The 18,578-nt window shown below is 42.4% G+C and overlaps 5 protein-coding genes across 7 annotated transcripts in view; 1 reads left to right on the top strand and 4 right to left on the bottom strand.

Moving 5' to 3' along the window:
• LOC130688711 (cytosolic carboxypeptidase 2-like) overlaps positions 1 to 18,578 on the top strand; it is a 63,056-nt gene that overhangs the window by 39,448 nt on the left and 5,030 nt on the right. The window lies entirely within an intron of this gene.
• LOC132088133 (brain tumor protein-like) lies at positions 846 to 7,432 on the bottom strand. Of its 2 annotated transcripts, XM_059496102.1 has the most exons (3): positions 7,291 to 7,432; positions 4,796 to 5,143; positions 846 to 4,616 (listed from the first exon to the last, which is right to left on the bottom strand). In XM_059496102.1, exons 2-3 carry the CDS (start codon positions 5,054 to 5,056, stop codon positions 2,070 to 2,072), a joined length of 2,808 nt encoding a protein of 935 aa, XP_059352085.1. In that variant the 5' UTR covers positions 5,057 to 5,143; positions 7,291 to 7,432; the 3' UTR covers positions 846 to 2,069. The 2 variants fall into 2 exon arrangements, with proteins under 2 accessions (XP_059352085.1, XP_059352086.1); XM_059496103.1 differs by lacking the exon at positions 7,291 to 7,432 and having other exon boundaries at positions 4,796 to 5,144.
• Positions 8,319 to 12,473, bottom strand: LOC130688160 (harmonin-like). 2 transcript variants are annotated; one of them, XM_059496104.1, is made up of 15 exons: positions 11,821 to 12,473; positions 11,672 to 11,755; positions 11,596 to 11,607; positions 11,435 to 11,531; positions 11,343 to 11,367; positions 11,124 to 11,279; positions 10,894 to 11,038; positions 10,316 to 10,518; positions 9,990 to 10,239; positions 9,839 to 9,901; positions 9,681 to 9,743; positions 9,506 to 9,577; positions 9,281 to 9,379; positions 8,565 to 9,217; positions 8,319 to 8,374 (listed from the first exon to the last, which is right to left on the bottom strand). In XM_059496104.1, exons 1-15 carry the CDS (start codon positions 11,923 to 11,925, stop codon positions 8,338 to 8,340), a joined length of 2,064 nt encoding a protein of 687 aa, XP_059352087.1. In that variant the 5' UTR covers positions 11,926 to 12,473; the 3' UTR covers positions 8,319 to 8,337. The 2 variants fall into 2 exon arrangements, with proteins under 2 accessions (XP_059352087.1, XP_059352088.1); XM_059496105.1 differs by lacking the exon at positions 11,343 to 11,367 and having other exon boundaries at positions 11,124 to 11,300; positions 11,431 to 11,531.
• LOC130688605 (serine/arginine-rich splicing factor 7-like) lies at positions 12,728 to 15,468 on the bottom strand. The gene is made up of 7 exons (XM_057511606.1): positions 15,302 to 15,468; positions 15,029 to 15,182; positions 14,596 to 14,772; positions 13,633 to 13,746; positions 13,464 to 13,559; positions 13,260 to 13,385; positions 12,728 to 13,200 (listed from the first exon to the last, which is right to left on the bottom strand). Exons 1-7 carry the CDS (start codon positions 15,357 to 15,359, stop codon positions 13,155 to 13,157), a joined length of 771 nt encoding a protein of 256 aa, XP_057367589.1. The 5' UTR covers positions 15,360 to 15,468; the 3' UTR covers positions 12,728 to 13,154.
• On the bottom strand, positions 16,093 to 18,032 carry LOC130688390 (2-phosphoxylose phosphatase 1-like). The gene is made up of 6 exons (XM_057511371.2): positions 17,824 to 18,032; positions 17,600 to 17,767; positions 17,326 to 17,521; positions 17,118 to 17,267; positions 16,923 to 17,063; positions 16,093 to 16,838 (listed from the first exon to the last, which is right to left on the bottom strand). Exons 1-6 carry the CDS (start codon positions 17,882 to 17,884, stop codon positions 16,166 to 16,168), a joined length of 1,389 nt encoding a protein of 462 aa, XP_057367354.1. The 5' UTR covers positions 17,885 to 18,032; the 3' UTR covers positions 16,093 to 16,165.

Genomic DNA, 18,578 nt, shown 5'->3' with positions numbered 1-18,578 from the left:
TGATAAATGCCGATTTCCTTGGCCAATATCATCGATCGAGAGCAAGGAGCGACGAGTCAGGAACACAAAACCCAAAATGATACTGAATTCTAAAAAAGACCACAAAAAAGGATGGAAATTCCGAGGAGCAAGAGACATGGACAAGACGGAGATTGGCTTATCGATTCACAAAACAATTTCAAAAAGTTGTAACTAAAATTAATTTTTTTTAAAAAGAAGTAAACAAGAGCAACGCAACGAAACAAATGCGCACCGAAAAAACTGGTAGCAAGGAAACGCATGGGAGGAGCTGTGGAAAAAAATGGCTGTTAACACAAACCTTGGGTTGAATATACATGTGAGAAGATAGCCAGAGATAGAAAAAGGAGTATATGGATAGAGCTGCACTTGTTTGAATCAGGCACAGGGGTAAGTTTAAAGAGAAAATAGCCACATAAAAAAAATTACTGAAAGCAATGACAAATTTTGAATCCCTTTTCCCTGCGCAGAACAAACACTAGAAGAGTCAACTCCCACATCAAACTTCATCTTTTGCCTTTGAGCACTTGGGTTGGCTACTGCTGACTTTCGAATCCCACAAAAAACGCCACAAGTATAAATTCTACTTTCAGAAACAGATTATATCGAACTTGACTGACGATAAACAAAAAATAGAAGAAAAAAAAAACAAATGGAAAAATGAATGAGGGGATGAATTAGAACAGGAGACAAGGTTGACCCTGCTACTTAAGACAAATTCGCAACACTTCACAAACACATCAGGTGAATCGGACACAGCCCCCCAAATACGCCCACCTTTCCCGTGAGAAATAGAAGATTTTTTTTTTTCAAATCCAATAAGCGCCTTTAACTGACGAGATCATAGCCGAGGAGTGTGGCAGAAAAGCTTGTGAAAAGAGAGCGACCACATCACAGAAAGAGGAGTCATCTCGTTAACATTTCTAGTAGATAATAATAATAAGAAAAAAGAATGAAGATGGTTGCCATTGCAAAAGGCGAAACTTGTTGTTTTTAAAGAGAAAAAGCAGTAATAGTTAACCAGAGAAAGAATAGTGAGGCTTAACTCCTATCACAGGCCGAGAGTAATGACTTGTTCGAAATGACAATACTTGAAGAGTGCTTCATAAGTTTTGAGGAATTCGAGAAAAAATTTTTTTAAAACGGATCAACAGGATTGTGCACGTTCTTGATCAGTTGAGCCTCTGAGTGATAGTTTTTACGAAAGAGAGAAGAAGACAGTTTGGATAGATTCGGATTGGTCCACGAGCCCAAAGATTTGTTTCTTTTTGGATCCCAGGATGACGGGCGCATCATGACATAGTTATACAAGCAAACAAAGAAATTCTTTTCCCACTTCTTATTACTTACGGCCAACAAAAGTATTAAACAAAAATAAAAACTACCATCAAAAAGAACTGGCGCAGGAGGGTAAGGGGGGCTGTACCGTTGATACAACAAAGCCAACATTCTAATCATTTCGTGAGCATTTCTCAAACTACCCAATTAAAAAAAAAAAATGAGAGCAAAAAATAAAGGAGCTATTGCTAAACTGCACGACAGCTGCTATGTTAACCAAGTCTCAGAGTCAACGTTTTCTTTTTCGCGGAGAACTTTCTTTTATCTTTACTTGACTTGAAAAATCCATTCAAAAACTTTCTCTTTTCTTTCTTTTTTTTTTTTCAATATGAGGTTTTCGCCAAACCTTGGCCAAAACGTTCCACAATTTTTCTTTCCCTCGAGCTGGCTACAAAAAAGGGGGGAGATTGATTTCTCCGGAGCTACATCCGATAATTTCATGACTAGTTCGTTTTTTTTTCTTCTTCTACCAAGTCGAACTACCGAGTCGACTGATGCGAACTCAAAAAAAAAAAAATGTTCAACCAATTATTGATTAAAAACAAGATCGATATAAGTGCATTATTCAAATCCCCCCGTCGCTGGAGAGATGCGAAAAATCGGGAACTTCTGGTTCCTGACGATAAGACCCAAGGGGATATGTAGATTGACAAGAGATAATGTATGGAGGGCGCGAAAATAGAATGAAAAAGGAAAAAAAAATCAACGACCGATTATAACGCCAGAGGAGGGATTTGCACGTAACGGTAGACGTATAGACGATAATCTTTGCTGGCCAAGACGACGGAACCATCGTCGAGGAGGGCTACATCAAAGCACTGGGCATGCTTGACCTTGGATTCGAGCGCCGAGATCAGCTGTCCATCCTGAGTGAAGATGGTCAAGTTAAAGTTGTTGTGGTTGTCGGCGATTAGGATCTCGCCGGCAGAGTTGATGCCAACACCGATGGGATAGTTGGTCAGACCTTCGCCACCAATTTGACGCAGAAAGACACCTTCGTAGCTGAAAACCTTGACGCAGTGAGCACGGTTGTCCGAGATGAAGATCTCCTGCTTGTCGTTCACCACCACACCGTTGGGGAATTCTAGGTGTTTCGAACAGCCAAATTTGTGCAGTACGTTGCCCATCTGATCGAAAATGATGACACGCATCACCTTACACTCGACCACGATGATACGGCCCTTGGAGTCGACAGTAACGCCGCGGGGATGTTGCAACACGTTGGCACCGAACTTGCGTGCGAATTGTCCGTATTGGTTGTAGATCTGGATCTGATGAGTGGGCGAACGCTCAGTAACGATGATGTCACCGGAGGTTTTCACGACCGAAACGCGATTAGGGTACAGCAATTGGCCATCTCTCTTGCCGCATTCGCCAAACTGGAACTTGAAGCGCCCTTCCTTGTCGAAGATCTGGATGCGATGGTTGTTGGTATCAGCAACGATAATGTCATTTTGAGCATTAACGGCCACACCAGACGGTTCAGTAAACTGGCCCTCCATAACACCGAATTCACCAAATTTGCAGTGGTAAATCATCTTTTGGCGTTTAATCTGCGAGCGCGGAGGATAGAGCGAAGTGTTGGACATAAGCTTGGAGAGTTCGAAGAGCGATGGGTCGTTGGCCATCGACGTCATCGACGATCCGTCTGAGCGCATGGTGGAAGGTGGCATCTGGAACGAATCAAATCCTCCGGCATTATTGCTCCATTTTTCATAAGTCGGTGGTTGCGACAGAGTGGGGGTACCCAAGCCGAGGTCATTCAATCCCAATCCAAAGCTGTTGCTCGACGCCGATGTTGGGAATCTCTTAGCCATGAAATGTGAATCGCCATTTGGTGTGGCCAAGCTACCAGCTGGGCTCAAACGTCCATTGTTGAGGGTCAGATTGACTCCATTGACCGAGTAATTGGAACCCAACAGCATCGAAGTGGGTCGAGCGATGGGTGGCTGCATTTTCGAAGCGGCGGCGGCGGCAGCTGCAGCTGCATTGAAAGATCCAGGTGTGTTGGGCTCGTTAGTCGACCGGATGTAGCCGTACGTGTTGCGGACTCCAATCTGAATGGCTTTGTAGTTGGACATGAACTCGACATCGAGGGAGCCTTGAAGGTTCAAATCAGGTGGGCAGAAAGCGAACAGGGCAGCGAATTTGGCATCAAGTTCTTTCTTGAAGAGAAGAGCCTCGACGGGAGATGATTGCTTCACAAGGCGTTCGACAAAGCTGCACGTCTTGAGAATACGTTCCACTGCTTCCTGTGTCTTGTGTCCAAGATCGTTGAGTGTAGTCTGCTTATTGTTGTAGACGCTCTCCAATTCACGGAGTAACTCTTCGCGCCTCTCATCCAAAGCGGCACGGTAAAAATGGTATGTTTCAGTGACATCCGTCTGAGCCTTGGACAGCTGATTGGACATCTTGTTGACAGCAGACTCGGCAGCTTGGACGACGGTCTTGAGTTCAGCAGCCTTGGCGCGGGCATCATTCAGAGTACGGTTTAGTTGATGAGCTAGGCGAGGAGCCGCTTCGTTGAGAGCCTCGATGTCGTGAGCTGGGCCGCTATGTTCCATCAACAAGCACTGGGTGCATGCCGGGACGGAACAAGTGTGGCAGTAGAGAGTCACCGATTCTCCACGATGGCGGACACAGGGCCTGCTGGCGGTTTTGCTGTTGGTGAAGTTGGTCGACGACGAAGACGGATTTGCTAGCTCGGCCAACGTCATGAGTCGATGTCCCTCGAAACAAAGCATAAATTGATGAGCCAGGACGCACGAAGTGCAGAGTAGCGAAGCGCAATCGAAACACTTGGCGACAGCCAAAACGGGATCCTTGGCCTTGCAAGCAGTGCAAGTGGCCGAGTTCCATCCATTGTTTTCGGAAAGCGGAGTTGTGGCTGGCGTCTCGAGCATGTGGAGCGTCGAGGAGAAATCTTTGAAAAGGCTTGATGAAGAAGACGATCCTTGGTGAGAAGGCGGGGACATGAGGCAATCGGCTTTACAAACCGGGCAGCAAGTACTCTTGTCCAGCAAATCAGTTGTCATCCCTTCGTTCATTTGCTGCTTGTCCCAGCACATTTGACAAAGAGCATGCAGACAAGGAAGAACTTTGGGCAGAACGGAAAAGGAGTCACCGACGCCGCAAACAGCGCATTTAGTAGCCAATCCGGGGCTGGAGACGCCACTGCTGCTGGTACTTGAATTGCAACCGGGCAATCCACCGCTAGGTGGCCGACTGCTCGTTCCACTGCTCCCCATGCTCAAGTTGTCCTATTGTCATAAAGAAAACAAAGGAAATACTTAGCTTTCAATTCTCGTAATCCCTAAGACATTACTGTCCTAGTTTTTAAGAGAATGTTAACATCGCAGTCAACCAATCAATGCTAGTTCCATCCAATCGGCTTAACGGCAGACTAAATACATAATAACGGACGAGAAAAATGAAGTACCTTGAGAGCGGATCCGGATTCCAGATTGCTGCTACTTCCCAATCCATTGAGGTAGAGGCTAAGAGCCGAATTGTGCAGCATTGAGGAGGAGGAAAATGCCGTGGAATTCATTCCGTTGAAGACGCCACTATCGCCGTAACCGACCAGAGGGCCGAGACCGAGATCACGAGCCAAGAGCGGATGCTCGTTGGGATCGGAAAAGGAACCAAGTGGTGATGTGCCGACCGAATCCAACGAGGACGGACTAGGCGAAGATGCCATGACGAAAAAATATAAACGATCGCACTCCAAGCGTCTGTTATTAACCGGGCAACGATATTAACGATAGACACTGGTTGCAAATGGCACCTGGAAAGAAGAACATAAAAACTGTTACTTGTTGCCACTGCCGCACATGGAATTGCAAGACCGACTTGTATGAAAGGAACATGATGAAAACATAGGAAAAGTTTCTAAAAGAGAAAATTCGTCGTCACGCACTTTCTCTCTCGGATCGTGAATGTGGCAAAAATAATACACCTTTTCCCTTTTGGCGTGAACGTGAAAGTAGGCCACTTTTCCCTCGTCGTTTCCCAGTTACTTTCATCTAAGATTTCATTTTCACGTTCTTTTTTTTTCTCTTTATGATTCTAATAAACTTCCGGTAGTGAATCCGAATCAGTGCGCTTTGTATTTGAGATCAGTTCGTTGTGCGTTGAAGATGTGTACAAGAGAAGCCTCCCCATTGGCTACCGACAAACCCCTCTTGTTACTCTCCCCCCCCCCTTCCACGCTCTCCCCCTTTTCTGTCTGTACTTTATTGCTCGTTCTAAGAGGGGTCTATGTCTAGCTCTCCCTTCTACCTCAGGTTTCCGATCAATAATCGGGCGGCGTCCCAACTCACATGTAGAATGCTGCAGACAGAGGGTGTTGCTATCTAATGCCTACCGCACTGCTTACATTGGACGTTATCGATTTGCACTAAATAAAATGGCTACCAAACACGTGTTGCCTCGTGATGACGGCAAATGTAAAAATTCACGAATTCGATTCTGAAAAAATAAATAAAATACGACGCATTAGGGCACGTGTTGCTATGACTCATCGTGCAGTGAAATAGGGAGAATCGATCCAACGGATCTTTCAAAACTAATAACCTACACACAAAACCCCTGGAGCATTTTCCATCGCGGATCAATACACACCGAGCCCCCCTCTAACCGACGTCAATACTTTCAATGCCCATCTAGAATTTGGAATTTTCGAACAAACAAGATCCCAACGGTTTCTGTTAGGGTACCACCCACCCCCGCTGGAGAACACAAAGAAACCCAGAAATATTCCACCCCTCGAAGAAGAAGAAGAATCTCAGCTTCCCCCACACATGGAAGATGTTTTTGGACACAGACAAAAATGTCTTTTCTAGCTTTATTGTGTTGGCCATCTTTCATATAGATTGAGGGGGGGAAGGGGCCCACTGAACATTCGAGAATGGGAAAGAAAAGGGAGGGGGTCAGAAAAAAAAAGTGAGTACCCATGCTCCTCTTTTCTTCGTACAGACACAGAGAGGCGCAGCTGCGCCATGTTGGGCCGCGCACAACAGCTGTTTCCGTTTCAACCCTGGCTGACCCTCTCATCGTGACGACACTGAATGTCAAGGGGGGACGGTAACCATGGCAACCCACGTGCTCCCCCCTGTACTCGTATCACCCTCCGACGCTGACACATCCAGGGGTGAGTAGACAAAAGAGGCCATTGCTAAAAAATACAGGCTGCTGTAACGCAATCAAAAGTTGTTGGGGAAGATCACACAGGAGGCCCGAGGGTTCCTGCTTCCAACATCCTCCATGCCGGAAATAAGAGGGGTGAAAAAAGAATTCTTTTTTCTTTCTGGTAAATTCAAACCCAACAAAACAAAGGAGAGGGGGGAAATACGAGAAGTGAATGTGTCCCTATTTTTAATTCCTTTTATGTAACTGGTAGTGACCGAGATAATAAGAAATCCCCCCCCTCTTCGAGACAATCAACCCGCATTTTCACCATTTGAAAAAGTAAAAATCGTGACAATACTCGTACTGTCACCACCCCTTAACATACATTACATCGCCTTTCACTCTCTCTGCTAGCAAAACTGGCCCGTTGACCTGCTTTTTCCGCACGCGGACACCCGCACACGGTTTCTCTTTCTGCACGCGGCATTTCCCACCAACCAACTGAAAGTGTGAAGAAAAAGTACCGCTACGTTCAGTGAACAACACACCACGTGCACGCGCGGGACTTTCACGTTCCAAAACGGCGCGCTTATTCAAAATTCTACACCTGACCTCAATACAGATACTCAAATAGCATACCAACACTTTAACCCACCATCTTGCCAGACAACACGAGTAGAGCACACACACACACACACAGATGGGGAGAGGGAGGGATGAAGTTAAGGGCCATGCTCTTCAATCCGACAAGACAACTGGTTGCACATGACAGCGGTAAAAAAACAATAATCTGCAAAGACTTACTGGTAAACTTAAAACGTTGTGACGAAGTGTTGAGTAAAAGGTTGAAAAATAACGAGCATTGGAGATTCACCACAAAGATGATGCCGTCATGACGTTGCGCGTGCTTGTCGTGTGTAACAGATCTTGTTCAGGCAGCAGCTCTCAAACGAATGGGCTGCTTCGAAAAGAATCTATTCCCTTTCCTTTCTCCCCACCCCATATCCCTACGCCGTCTGGTGGTGTGGCGGGCGAAATAGAGCCATCTGGCGGGATTTGAAACATTGGACCGAACAAAGAAAAGATCGAGTCGGCTGCAAGTTTCTTTCTCTCCCCCCCCCTCTTTTTTCATTCCCCCTTCTCGCTTTCGTGCCTTCAAACATTCGTCACCTGGCCATCACTGCATCACTTTATTATTACGAGAATAAAAAAAAAACGAGAAAGAACAACGAGTGGCAGCTGTTTCGAAACGAGTTGATTCTCTTGACTCTGAAATACTGAAACAATCATAAACAGTTTTTCTGATGAATCAACAGTGCCATGTTAGTCGTTTCTCGAAGGGTCTCGTATTTATCCCATGCGTGTGCGCGCGCTGCCCTAATACAATTACATTGAAGATTGCCATACCCACGACTAGACGGCGTGACCTATCGATTCTTTTCTTTTTGAAGCCTTCTCATTTTTGTTCAGCAAGAATGTGCAGCTGTCTGTCGCCTATAGCGGCTTTATAGGCATCATATATTTCAATACCTGATTCTACCTGAAATACGTTGAGCTATTTGTTGGTATGTTTTCATTCTTTGAAGAGAGACCGACATCTCGACGACGACAATCGACATTTTTTTTTTAAAGACGTCCTGTTTCTTTTCTTTTTTTCTTGTGGCAGCACTAGTAGCAGAAGTCATCATTTTTATGATGAGATAGAAAGTTGCCATTGTGCTGATCTTGTGCTTTCTCTCGGCTTTCTTTTTCAAGCCAAGTGTAAATGCAAGAAAGAAAGAAAATAACCACCAACAACTCGAGTAAATAATGTACAACAACTGGAAGATGTATTGACGAAACAAAAGACGATCAGAGTTCGGTCACGGGGACACTGTCGATGTACGTTCTGTCCAAAATAAAGAAAGGACAACGAATCTGTAAATAGATATATAGATCGCCAGAAACTTTCGTTCTGAGACACAACATTAACGTGGAAAGTGTCAGTAAAAATAAAAGTGAAAGCAGGCGTGACTTGGTACAACGTGATTCTTATTACAAGCCGGGCAATAACAAGCAAACGAAATACGGTCTCTTACGTTTGACCAAAGTCCGATCGCGAAACGTACGGATGGACTTTGATTGTGACTTTATTATCCGCCAACTGAGAAATGGTTGCATCGCGACCCAATCCATTGGCCGAAGCAGCAGCCAATGAAGCCATTTTGGCTTGGATTTCGGATGCAGGAGCTCGTCGGAATGTCGACAGAGCCGGTGGTTGCTGTGCAGCTGGTCTATTCTTCTCAATTGGGCTTTCTTCTTTTGAGGCAATAGGAGGATTTACTTCAGCTGGAGATTTCGATTTGATTTCTTCGGAAAGCTCGAGATCGGTGGAAGGAATACGTTGTCTGAGACGGGATCGCGATAGTGTTTGACTCAGTTCCGATTGCAACTGGTTCTTCATGACTCCATCAGGTTGCCGTGTTCCGGCAGGCGATGTACTATGTCTCTTGGATGGCAAAAAATCTAATTTCGTCGGTTCAGGTGGCAATTCTTGATATGTTCCAATCGAAACTCGCACAACTGATGACGGCTTGTCCAATTTGCTCATCAAAGTCGTGTCGTCCCTCACCTCTTGTTCTGTGTTATCCATCTTTCGCGAAAAGGACGAAAGATCGTAATCAGGGACTGGCACGGGTGGAGGAGGTGCTGGCTTCTTCCGTGCCGCGACAGTCACACCTGTTGGCAGCGGCTGTTACACAGATAAGCAATTAACTACTTGTCCCAATACGATATTAACTAAAGAGATGGATACCGGAGGTAAAGGAGGTGCTGGTGGTGCAGACTGGCTTGCTTTCAATGGCAGGTGCGTGTTTGATGCCGAAATTTCTTTAACTTTACCTACCTGACTGACCTGAATGACACGATGAGTAAGAATGACTAATGTTTCATCACTGGTGACAAAGCGATTTTATCAGGGCATGTCTTATCTCATTACTTGAGACAGCTAATAAGCTTCTGATACAGAAAACATAGCTACCTCTTGTCCACAGCCGGAGGTGACATCTGTCGCTTTTAATGACACCATCTTTTGCTTGAATTCTACCATAAGCTGCAGTGAAAAAAAAATTACAAGTAAGCATACAGAAATTCTGTAATTAAATAGAAATAATAATATCTTATGTAGCACATCATAGATGGCGTTCGATTCTCACCTGCTCATGAACGGTTCCTCCAACGGGTGCCTTAACCACCGTTTCCGGTTCTGCGTAAGGCTTCTACAAACAACAAATAAACATAAAAACCAAAGAACAATAGTGTCAATAAAATTACTTTACAAATACTAAATGAGATAATGGGTTGACATGCTTACAGTCGTTGGTTGCATTGTTTTCAAGGAAGGAGCAGAACCGTTTAGTAATTGAAATCTGGCATCCTACCAAGGAGAAAATTGGAGTTAGATATACGAACTTTGAAATTCAGGAAACGAAAGTGGATTTTTTTTTTAAACCACATTCACTTACTTCTAGCTGTTGGCGGTCTCTAGCGAGTTTCTCCTTTTCTTCTGCTAGCAATTTATGAGCTTCTTGAATCCGCCGGCGTTCTTCTTGCAGCCGCTTTCGTTCTTCTTGTTCTTCTAAAACAATAGACGAGCGGTTCCATTGCTGAACAGCTTGATGAATCGGTTCTTTGCCACAGGTTTCATGTACATTCCAATTCATGCCGTTTCGGTGACAGAAATCGACAGTCGCGCTACCGACCACTATGCCTCGTCTGACCCACAAAAAAAAGAAGAAAAAGAAACATTGACATGTCTGATTTCATGTGGGAAATGATGAAAAACGACAACCTTTCATCGACGACATCAATCATTTCTTCTCTTACGACGGAGAGTCGTTTCTGTTTCCCATTTTGCAATGGGCTTTGGTCGCCATTGACGGAGGAAGCGGCGCTGTTGTAGCCGGAAGATTCGCCAGGTGAAATGAAATCGCTACCAGCCCCTCGGCTTATTATCAAATTCAAAACATTCGATTCTTTCAGCATCATCACCGCCTGTTTGGGGAAAATTAATGAAAGCTAGTGAATGAGGACGTAATAAGTCCGTTAATGAACAATAGGGTCGGTCGGCCTGTTTATAGGGAAATCGATGGGAAACACAAAACATATGAAATTCAATTTAGAATGTTTTCTAGGCCGTTGGCATGAAAAGAGGTTTACGATCACCTACCAGTGACTATTAATTTTTGAGGAAAAAAGAAAATGAATAAATAAAAATGGAATAGAAAGAATTGAATTCTCTTTGGTGCACCGTAAGAATTGAAAACAGACAAATTAAAAGCGTGACAAGAAAAAACTAATCAAGGTAATCCTCGTGACGAACGGCATGACAAATTAGACGTGCGAGTTCAAGGATAGATCATTGATTACCTCATCGAAATCCACAGAGGTCATATCCATGCCATTGCAATGAAGAATCCGATCGCCGGCTTTGATTCCGGCCACTCGAGCTACGCTGCCTTCCTCTGTCGATTGGATATAGACTCCTCGTCTATGCGGTGGACCTTCGCAAACACTGCAACAAAAGCCAGTCACGCAAATATGTACAGTATACATTTAAAACTGATTCATCTGTGTCCTTGACAGCTAGCTAAACTAACCTGCATCCAAATCTTCCTTTATTGTGTGATCGGAGAGTCAAACTGGCGAATGAGGGCGCTACTTCGGTAGGACTCCATGAAGAGGATGCTGATAAGGCCGGATGATGGACACGATCAGTCTTAACCGGTTGCCATGATAGGGCGTGATTGGTACATCTGTTAAATTCAATTGCGTGACTAGGGTGTCTAATAGAAAACAAAAAAGTGGCGCAAACTCACTCATAAAATGGGACGAGGCCTCCACCTATGTGAATAATGGAATTTAGAACGTTTCGCAAATCATGTTATCGAGGACTCTAGAACAAACTTACTTCTAACTGACAAAGTGATGTGCGATTTCGATCGAATGAAATTCAGCATTTCTCGGTGTAATGCCTCTTCTACTCGCATCCCATCGATGCGAATTACCTGGAATCGTAAAACACATGAATCAGATCTTACCAAACTGTACCCGCATTAATATTCCTCTCACCTGATCTCCAACCTAAAAACAAAATGGCAATATTAATAGGAGAGCGAATTTGATAACTTTATAGCACTTGACTTACCGACAATCCTTGCAACTCGCTTTCGCTACCAGCTACGACCTTGGTGACAAAAAATCCTAATCCATACTCACGCCCTCCACGTATCTACAAGGATAATTTGATTCGATTAAATTCCAATTTTAAAAAGACGGGAAATTGTTCTTGCCTACCCCAAATCCAAAATATGGAACACCTGGTCTTCGATTAAGTCGTATTGTTCTCAACTTGGTCGGCTTCAAAGGGACATTATCATCGGCATCTGAATAGATATCCATAACGTCTCAGAGCTTTTCGAAATTTGAATAGGGGCACACAAACACAATGGAACAATACAATCGTCACCTAATGCCCAAGGCAACGGATGCGTTGACCGTTTCCGCCCTCAAAGTAGAGCCGAAAACACACACACACAAAAAAAGCGCAGGGTACAGGCGCGAACTAGCCAACCAAAAAAATTTCCACTGGCGACCTGCACTCGCCCATCACGTGCAACCACCTGATCTGTTTTTACCGTTCGTGCTTTTTACTCAACGGTCAAAAATGAAAATACCATTGGTAAAGGTCAGATCTATTTTGAATTCACTAAATACGCAGTCTTGCGGAATGAAGGACGTCGGAGAATAATCCGGCGAACACGATTTCGGCTAGTACGAGCAACACACTAAGAAAACCATCAGACAATGGGCAGCAAACCACCGTGTTCTTCCACCGACTGTAGTTAACTGAATACGAATCGGGCAGCTACACCGTCGCCTTTTACATCCCTTCTATGCTCACACACCTGCAGTACTCCCCCTCTGTGGCTAAAAGACAAACGTAGGAGAGAAAGCCTTTTTTATACTTATAATTTTTTTTTTTACCAAATAGGAGGGACACTTCCTGGAGGGGAAGCGTGCGTCCTATTATAGCAGACCGTCATGTGAGCAGCGGACAAGGACAGGTGTGCAGTTCCATCCCAACTGAAATCTAAATTCTGCAGTTATCCTTCATAGCAAACCTTTACGCTTGTGGAATACGGTAAATGTTAAACAGATTATCGAGTGCACTGCCTTTTAATTACCACACAATAGCGTGAAATTTTGAAACTTTCCAATGAGTCATGTATTGCAGTTCTCTTCCAACTTGGAAATGTGGAATGTCGACTGAATAATAATAAGATGAGGGGTAGCGATGTTGGGGGAAATGGAGGATACCGACGGAGTGTAATGGAGATGAAAGGGCGAGGGAAAGGTTTTGTTTCATGTCGGGGGTAAGTGAAATTCAAGGTTCAAGAATTTTAGAATGAAGAAAAGCAAAACGTTGGGCCGAATAGCTTTGCTACCACAGCCATTATTTCTAAAGATAACCCAGAAAACGTGGCATAAAATAATAATTAAAAAAATAAAGAAAAATAAAGTGGGGAAAAAAAAATAAAAAAAAGGCGGAAAATGGGGAGAAGAAAAAATAAAAGAGGAAGAAAAAGGTAATGGTTTGTTGCTCAAAGTTAGCATATCGCTGATATTTGTCAATCGTCGCCGTTGGCGCGAGGGCTAACGCTCCGCCGAGATGATCTAAATAGGAGAAAAATAGGTCAAACGGTCCAAACGATTTTATACATTTAATTTGCTACCTGCTGCGCGATCGAGAGACGGAGCGTGATCGATCGTGAGACCGATCACGTGAACGCGATCTATCCCTAGAGCGATCTCGCGATTGACTCCTGTCTGACACCGATCGACGTGATACTGATTTTGACCTGTACGGCAAGAGGTATTAATTCCAGTTGCGGTTGTTATGAAATCGCAACAGAAAAAGTCAACCACACAACACTCACTTGGATCGGGTGGGAGATCGAGTACGGCGAGAGTGGCGTGAAACCGATCGGGAACGACGAGAATGGCGAGATGTGGAGCGACTACGCGAGCGATTCCTGGAAAGAAGACAACAATTGAACTCATTTACTTTCATTCAACACGGTAAACTCTAAGCTTTAAACTTTATACTTGGGACGGCTTGGCGACCTAGAACGACGGGAGTTGGAGCGGCTTCGGCTGCGATTCCTAGAACGCGAGCGGCTACGTGAGCGGCTACGTGAATGAGTATTGCTTCTCGAACCACTATTGACATAAAATAATAATAAAGAAAAAATAATTTCGTTTTAATTTTGCGGGCTATCGAACAAAATAATAATAATAAAAAAAAAAAAACACGGTTTGATGATTCTCGTGGACAAAATTGGCAAGTATTGAGATGGAGCGTAACGGCCGCTGTCTCAGATGGATCAACGATTTTCTGGACGTTTTAAGAGCAGACGGGAGCTAGAGGCGTACGACGACGTAGCACATCAATGAGGTGATCACTTGGTGAAAACAACAGAAATAATACTACAGGTTTTGTTGAAGTTCCTGAATAATTTAGAGCTACTGTACAGAATGGTTAATTTTCTTTTTTGTTTGTTTGTGTGAGGGATCAAGAAAGTAGAGCGATGTCCACTTCCGAACGACGAGGGAGTTTCAAGTTTAAGTGTCGAGGCTAATCGAAGTCTCTCATTCGAAGAGGCAGTGGGGCATTCTAGCAGACTTGTCTGACGCTGATCAATGTGTCTCTCAGCGCAGAACGTCACGTAGACTAGCTGTTAGCCGACTGGCAGAAGGTAGACCGTCGCCGGTCCTCAAGCTACCGACGTTCGGCCTACAAAACGCCATCAATAAACCACCCAACGTTACTTTTAACATATAGTCACAATTCCACAATTGAGACTTGCCTTTTTAACACAAATTAGAATATATCAACAAGTAACAATTAATTAAATATTTTGAGTAATTTTTTCATATAGCCTCTTTCTTTTTACTCTGTTATAGCATCAAAGCTTACTCAGAACTTCAAGTTAACCAAGAAATGCTGCAAGCTTTAGCAATCTACAGAATCATGATTTAAGAACTAAAACCGGGTAGTCTTTAACTTACCGCCTACGACCACGACTGTACAAAGGACAATCTCGAGCATAATGGCCTCGACTGCCGCATTCATAGCAGCGATCTTCTGGATGAAAAGGTCTTCCACGTCTAGATGGTCCACTATAACCACGCGAACGGGTACGTCCGGTAGAAAGTTCTACTCTGCAACGACGGCCGCATACGGTTCTGTAATTCGATAATTCATCGGTTTTATTCCTTATTTCTGCAACTTGGAAAGCTAACAAGTGATATCCAACATTGATGACAAAACTGGTTAATGCAACACAAATTGGTGCATGCACTCAATGGAACAAAATCCTACATAATATTGAATATGGCTAAAAGGATAGTAACTTTCCTCGCTTACTATGATTATTTGCTTTGCAATATTTACTTATAATTCAGTTACTAAGAACTAATATTATTCATTGTCATTTCTTACCTTCCATCCAAGCCACGAACAGCATCTTCTGCATCTCTCGGATCTTCAAATTCAATGAAGGCAAACCCAGGAGGATTTCTTGCAACCCAGACACTTCGCAGTCTTCCATAATAAGAGAAGGCGTCTTCTAGTTCTCCTTTCGATGCATTATTTCCTAATGCGTACATCAATTAATGATTACACAAAAATAATACTCAACGTGCAAGCAGTAGTGACACTTTTCTTCGTGATAAGAAGGTTGATGTGTAAGTCAAAAATCTTGGAATTGCTTACCCAAGTCTCCAACATAGACTTTATTGTCTGTATTGGTACTTTCTCGGTTACGAGACATAACGCCGCCGTCAAAAGTTTTTAAAATCTGACTTATTTGTCGGTACTATCAACGGTATATCCACGGAATACACTTCTCTTCTCGGCAATGGCGTCCGCAGCAGAAGGTGGCGTGGCTGTAGGTTGCAGTACTAATAGGTAACTTTTACTCAAGAACAGAAAACTTCTTTACAGAAATTTTCTTAACAGAAAAAAAAATTTCAAAATTTCAAAATTTTAAAATTTCGTTAGACATTTTTCATATAAGGTTAAAAACTTGTTTCAATTTGTTTTATTATATATCATGAAATCATTTGTAATCGAAATTTTTAAATCGATATATGAAGCAGAAGTCTAGCTCGTGTTACAAAAATGCTGCAGACCTGCAAGGCTGCAGCATCTGTTTGTTTCTTGCGAATATAACCAATGCGAAAAAGAAAAACTTTTAAATGCAATGAAGCACAGTACTTTGACGCCTTAGGTTGCGTTTTTTGTCGTACAGCAGTTTATTCTAGGATTTGAATAGTATTTTGATCTCTTTCATGCGAAGCTTCCTTTAATCCATTATTCTTGCTAAACGACATTGTAAGTATGAACGGTTTCTTAATGTGGTCTGAACAGCTAGATGTATGGAGGTATATACCTTAATCAGAAAAGAAAAGTCTTCGCTATTTTTTTTTAAAGAAGACCATTGGAACCCGTAGGCAAATAAGAGAAAATTTTTATGTATTAATAAAATTGTGAGAAACAAAATAAAAAAACAAACGTTGTGTTTTAACGTATACGCGACTTCTTAAGTGATAGATGTGGAGACAAATAAACTGCAGACTAGAGGTTACAGGCTCTCAGGAAATCCTCAGTTTGAAAGTAGCGCTTCATTTCAAGGCGGATGAAAGTTGCAAGAAAACGAGCATTGCAATAGGTCTGAGAGGAGGGACAAATGTTTTGGGTGACATCGAAGCCATTCCACAATACACGTAAGTAATATTGGCTTCTTTTAGAAAGAACTTCAAAAGTAAGCCGGGATGCATAATGCGGTAGGTAACCATCGTAAATGCCTAGGCTTGTGAGAATATACATCAAAGTTAAGTCATGTCCGGAAAAGACATGGAAATAGGGAAAATACAGAAAATTTTTTGCTTTGCGCTTTTTTGACATATTAATCCATGACAAAATCTGTTGATCAATAGCGTTCAAGAGTCTATATGCACGAAGAATTCCCGCTTTCTTTAAGTTAAGGCCACTGGAGCTTGCTTTAGCTTCACGCTGTAAGTAATAATCTAAGGGTATAATTGTCGTAGAGTTTACACAAATAGATTCATCGGTAGAGCAGCCAGGAATATCATTATGACAGACATAATGGAGAAGTATGTCTTTTAGCGTAGTAGGTAGAATTGATTTTTTTGACTGCTCGGAGTTTTTGAGGATTCTTCGCACCTGGGACGAAAAATTTGCTACACTGACATCGCTTTTAAATAGATCATTTAGTTCAAACTTGTGCCTAAAATAATAATCGAAAAAAAAGTTACGTGAATTGATTTATGTGCTTTATGAAAAACAATAAGATAGAAATCTATTCAATTACAATTTTTCAAACCGATTTGCAGCTTCGCATCGGCAATATTTGGAACAGAAAGTCACGTCACCCGACTTTTGTATGTTTATGTTTAAAAACACTGAACCCACAAGTCCAAATAAGAAGGAATATGCTGACTGAATTGTCCGACTAATTATAGGGATGTCAGATATATATTCTAAAAACTTTTGTCATTAAAGGTACCTGTATGAGGTTGTATTTGCGGAAAGGTGTTTAATAATATTAGAATCTGAGAAATTGCAATGTTTTGCATATGATTCCTTGAAACCATTTCCTAGTTCTATTAGCTGGGAAGCTCCTTGCTTAGATAATACCCCAGGAATACAAAAATCACTAGAAAAAATAAAAAAGAATTTGGAAGCTACAAAAATTACATATTTTCCTGTATCACCTTCTCGGAAGTAGTTTAGCAGCAAGAGTTTCAGATTTATGTGTTCTTACAATTTTTTCCAGTTTCTTATAGCTTTTTGTTATGTAAGAACTACAATTTATTTTTCTCTTGTCATCCAAAGTAGTCAATGGACCCCGATCACCATGTCTAAATATTGTTATTACTCCTAAAAGACCATATGATTCTTCAAAATCACCTGTTTTGTTAAGCCAGCATTAACTTACTCATTGAAATCATTTGCGATTAGTTCTTTATAATAAACAAGGATGTTTACCTTCAAAGCCAAAAACACTATCAGAAGATGGTAGATTGCAATACTTTTTCATAGAATTAAAAAACACCTTAGCTGCTGGTTCACTAGTGGAACTTGCTCCCTTAGCTAAAATGGTTCGCATTAAACTGTGTGAGTCATGATGTAAATGTTTTAGGTACCAATACACACCTTAAAAAGAAAGATTAATATTTGCTAATGGAATTCAATGAGTCATGTTTACACACCTAATACAACAACAAAGATGGTCCAAAATGTCATAATAATGAAACATTTTTTTTTCATCATGGTTTCATATGGTGAACCATATCCAAATACCAAAATGGCATAAGAATCGCTCGGTAAAAGAAATAAAACAAGCAGCACAAACACTTAATTATTTTACCTCGTTAATGTTTGACATGCGTGATTAAGGAAATAATAAGTACAGTACTAAAATTTCCAATAAACCAGCCATAGAAGCTACAAACTCGAATAAAAAACAAGGAAAAATGGGGAGGAGTTTTGTGTGTCCGTCGCGTTATACATTTGCTGTGATTGGCTGGCAGGGAGACTACCTGAAAAGGGTTCAAACCGCCGCCCGCTGTAGTGAATCAGCAGGATTAGGTTTTGGAAGACTAGAATGTGGATGGAAACGTGGATTTAAGCAATTTTTCAGTGCTTTCCGGCTTTGCTTAAAGGTGGGCGACACCACATAAGCCGACGGGCACGGAAAGCGGGTGCGTTAGATAATAGCAAATAAAGTGATACGGGCAAAAACTGTGCGGTGGAGGCAGTGAGTGGGCCGACGGGCAGAGGCAAAGAATTGTTAAACGCAAAAAAAAATATTTAAATAATATAACATAAAAAATTCGAACCCATGTTGAAATCAGCAAGGCAGCTGCGAACTATTCCACAGCGTCATACTCACTTGCTGCCTATTTAAATGCTGCCTATTTAAATGACTGACACCCAAAGCTAAATTTTGGTTAGGATATGCGGT

The sequence above is a fragment of the Daphnia carinata genome, chromosome 7, assembly GCF_022539665.2.
Source record: "Daphnia carinata strain CSIRO-1 chromosome 7, CSIRO_AGI_Dcar_HiC_V3, whole genome shotgun sequence".
Lineage (NCBI taxonomy): Eukaryota > Metazoa > Arthropoda > Branchiopoda > Diplostraca > Daphniidae > Daphnia > Daphnia carinata.
The sequence above is the reverse complement of the archived record's forward strand: the minus strand, read 5'-3'. Positions and strand labels throughout refer to the sequence as shown.

Bases quoted from the DNA above. Each gene is read 5' to 3' on its own strand.
- LOC132088133 (XM_059496102.1), bottom strand. From the start codon at position 5,056: ATGGCATCTTCGCCTAGTCCGTCCTCGTTGGATTCGGTCGGCACATCA. The intron at 4,617-4,795 runs GTACTTCATTTT...TTATGACAATAG, and splicing joins AATCCGGATCCGCTCTCAAG to GACAACTTGAGCATGGGGAG.
- LOC130688160 (XM_059496105.1), bottom strand. From the start codon at position 11,925: ATGGATATCTATTCAGATGCCGATGATAATGTCCCTTTGAAGCCGACC. The intron at 11,301-11,430 runs GTTTGTTCTAGA...TAGACACCCTAG, and splicing joins ACTTTGTCAGTTAGAAGTAA to TCACGCAATTGAATTTAACA. The intron at 10,240-10,315 runs GTTGTCGTTTTT...TTTGTGGGTCAG, and splicing joins ATTGATGTCGTCGATGAAAG to ACGAGGCATAGTGGTCGGTA.
- LOC130688605 (XM_057511606.1), bottom strand. From the start codon at position 15,359: ATGTCTCGTAACCGAGAAAGTACCAATACAGACAATAAAGTCTATGTT. The intron at 14,773-15,028 runs GTAAGAAATGAC...ATCGAATTACAG, and splicing joins GTTCGTGGCTTGGATGGAAG to AACCGTATGCGGCCGTCGTT. The intron at 13,747-14,595 runs GTAAGTTAAAGA...TTATGTCAATAG, and splicing joins TACAGTCGTGGTCGTAGGCG to TGGTTCGAGAAGCAATACTC.
- LOC130688390 (XM_057511371.2), bottom strand. From the start codon at position 17,884: ATGATGAAAAAAAAATGTTTCATTATTATGACATTTTGGACCATCTTT. The intron at 17,064-17,117 runs GTACCTTTAATG...CCCTATAATTAG, and splicing joins GCAAATACAACCTCATACAG to TCGGACAATTCAGTCAGCAT. The intron at 16,839-16,922 runs GTAATTGAATAG...TTATTATTTTAG, and splicing joins GCAAATCGGTTTGAAAAATT to GCACAAGTTTGAACTAAATG.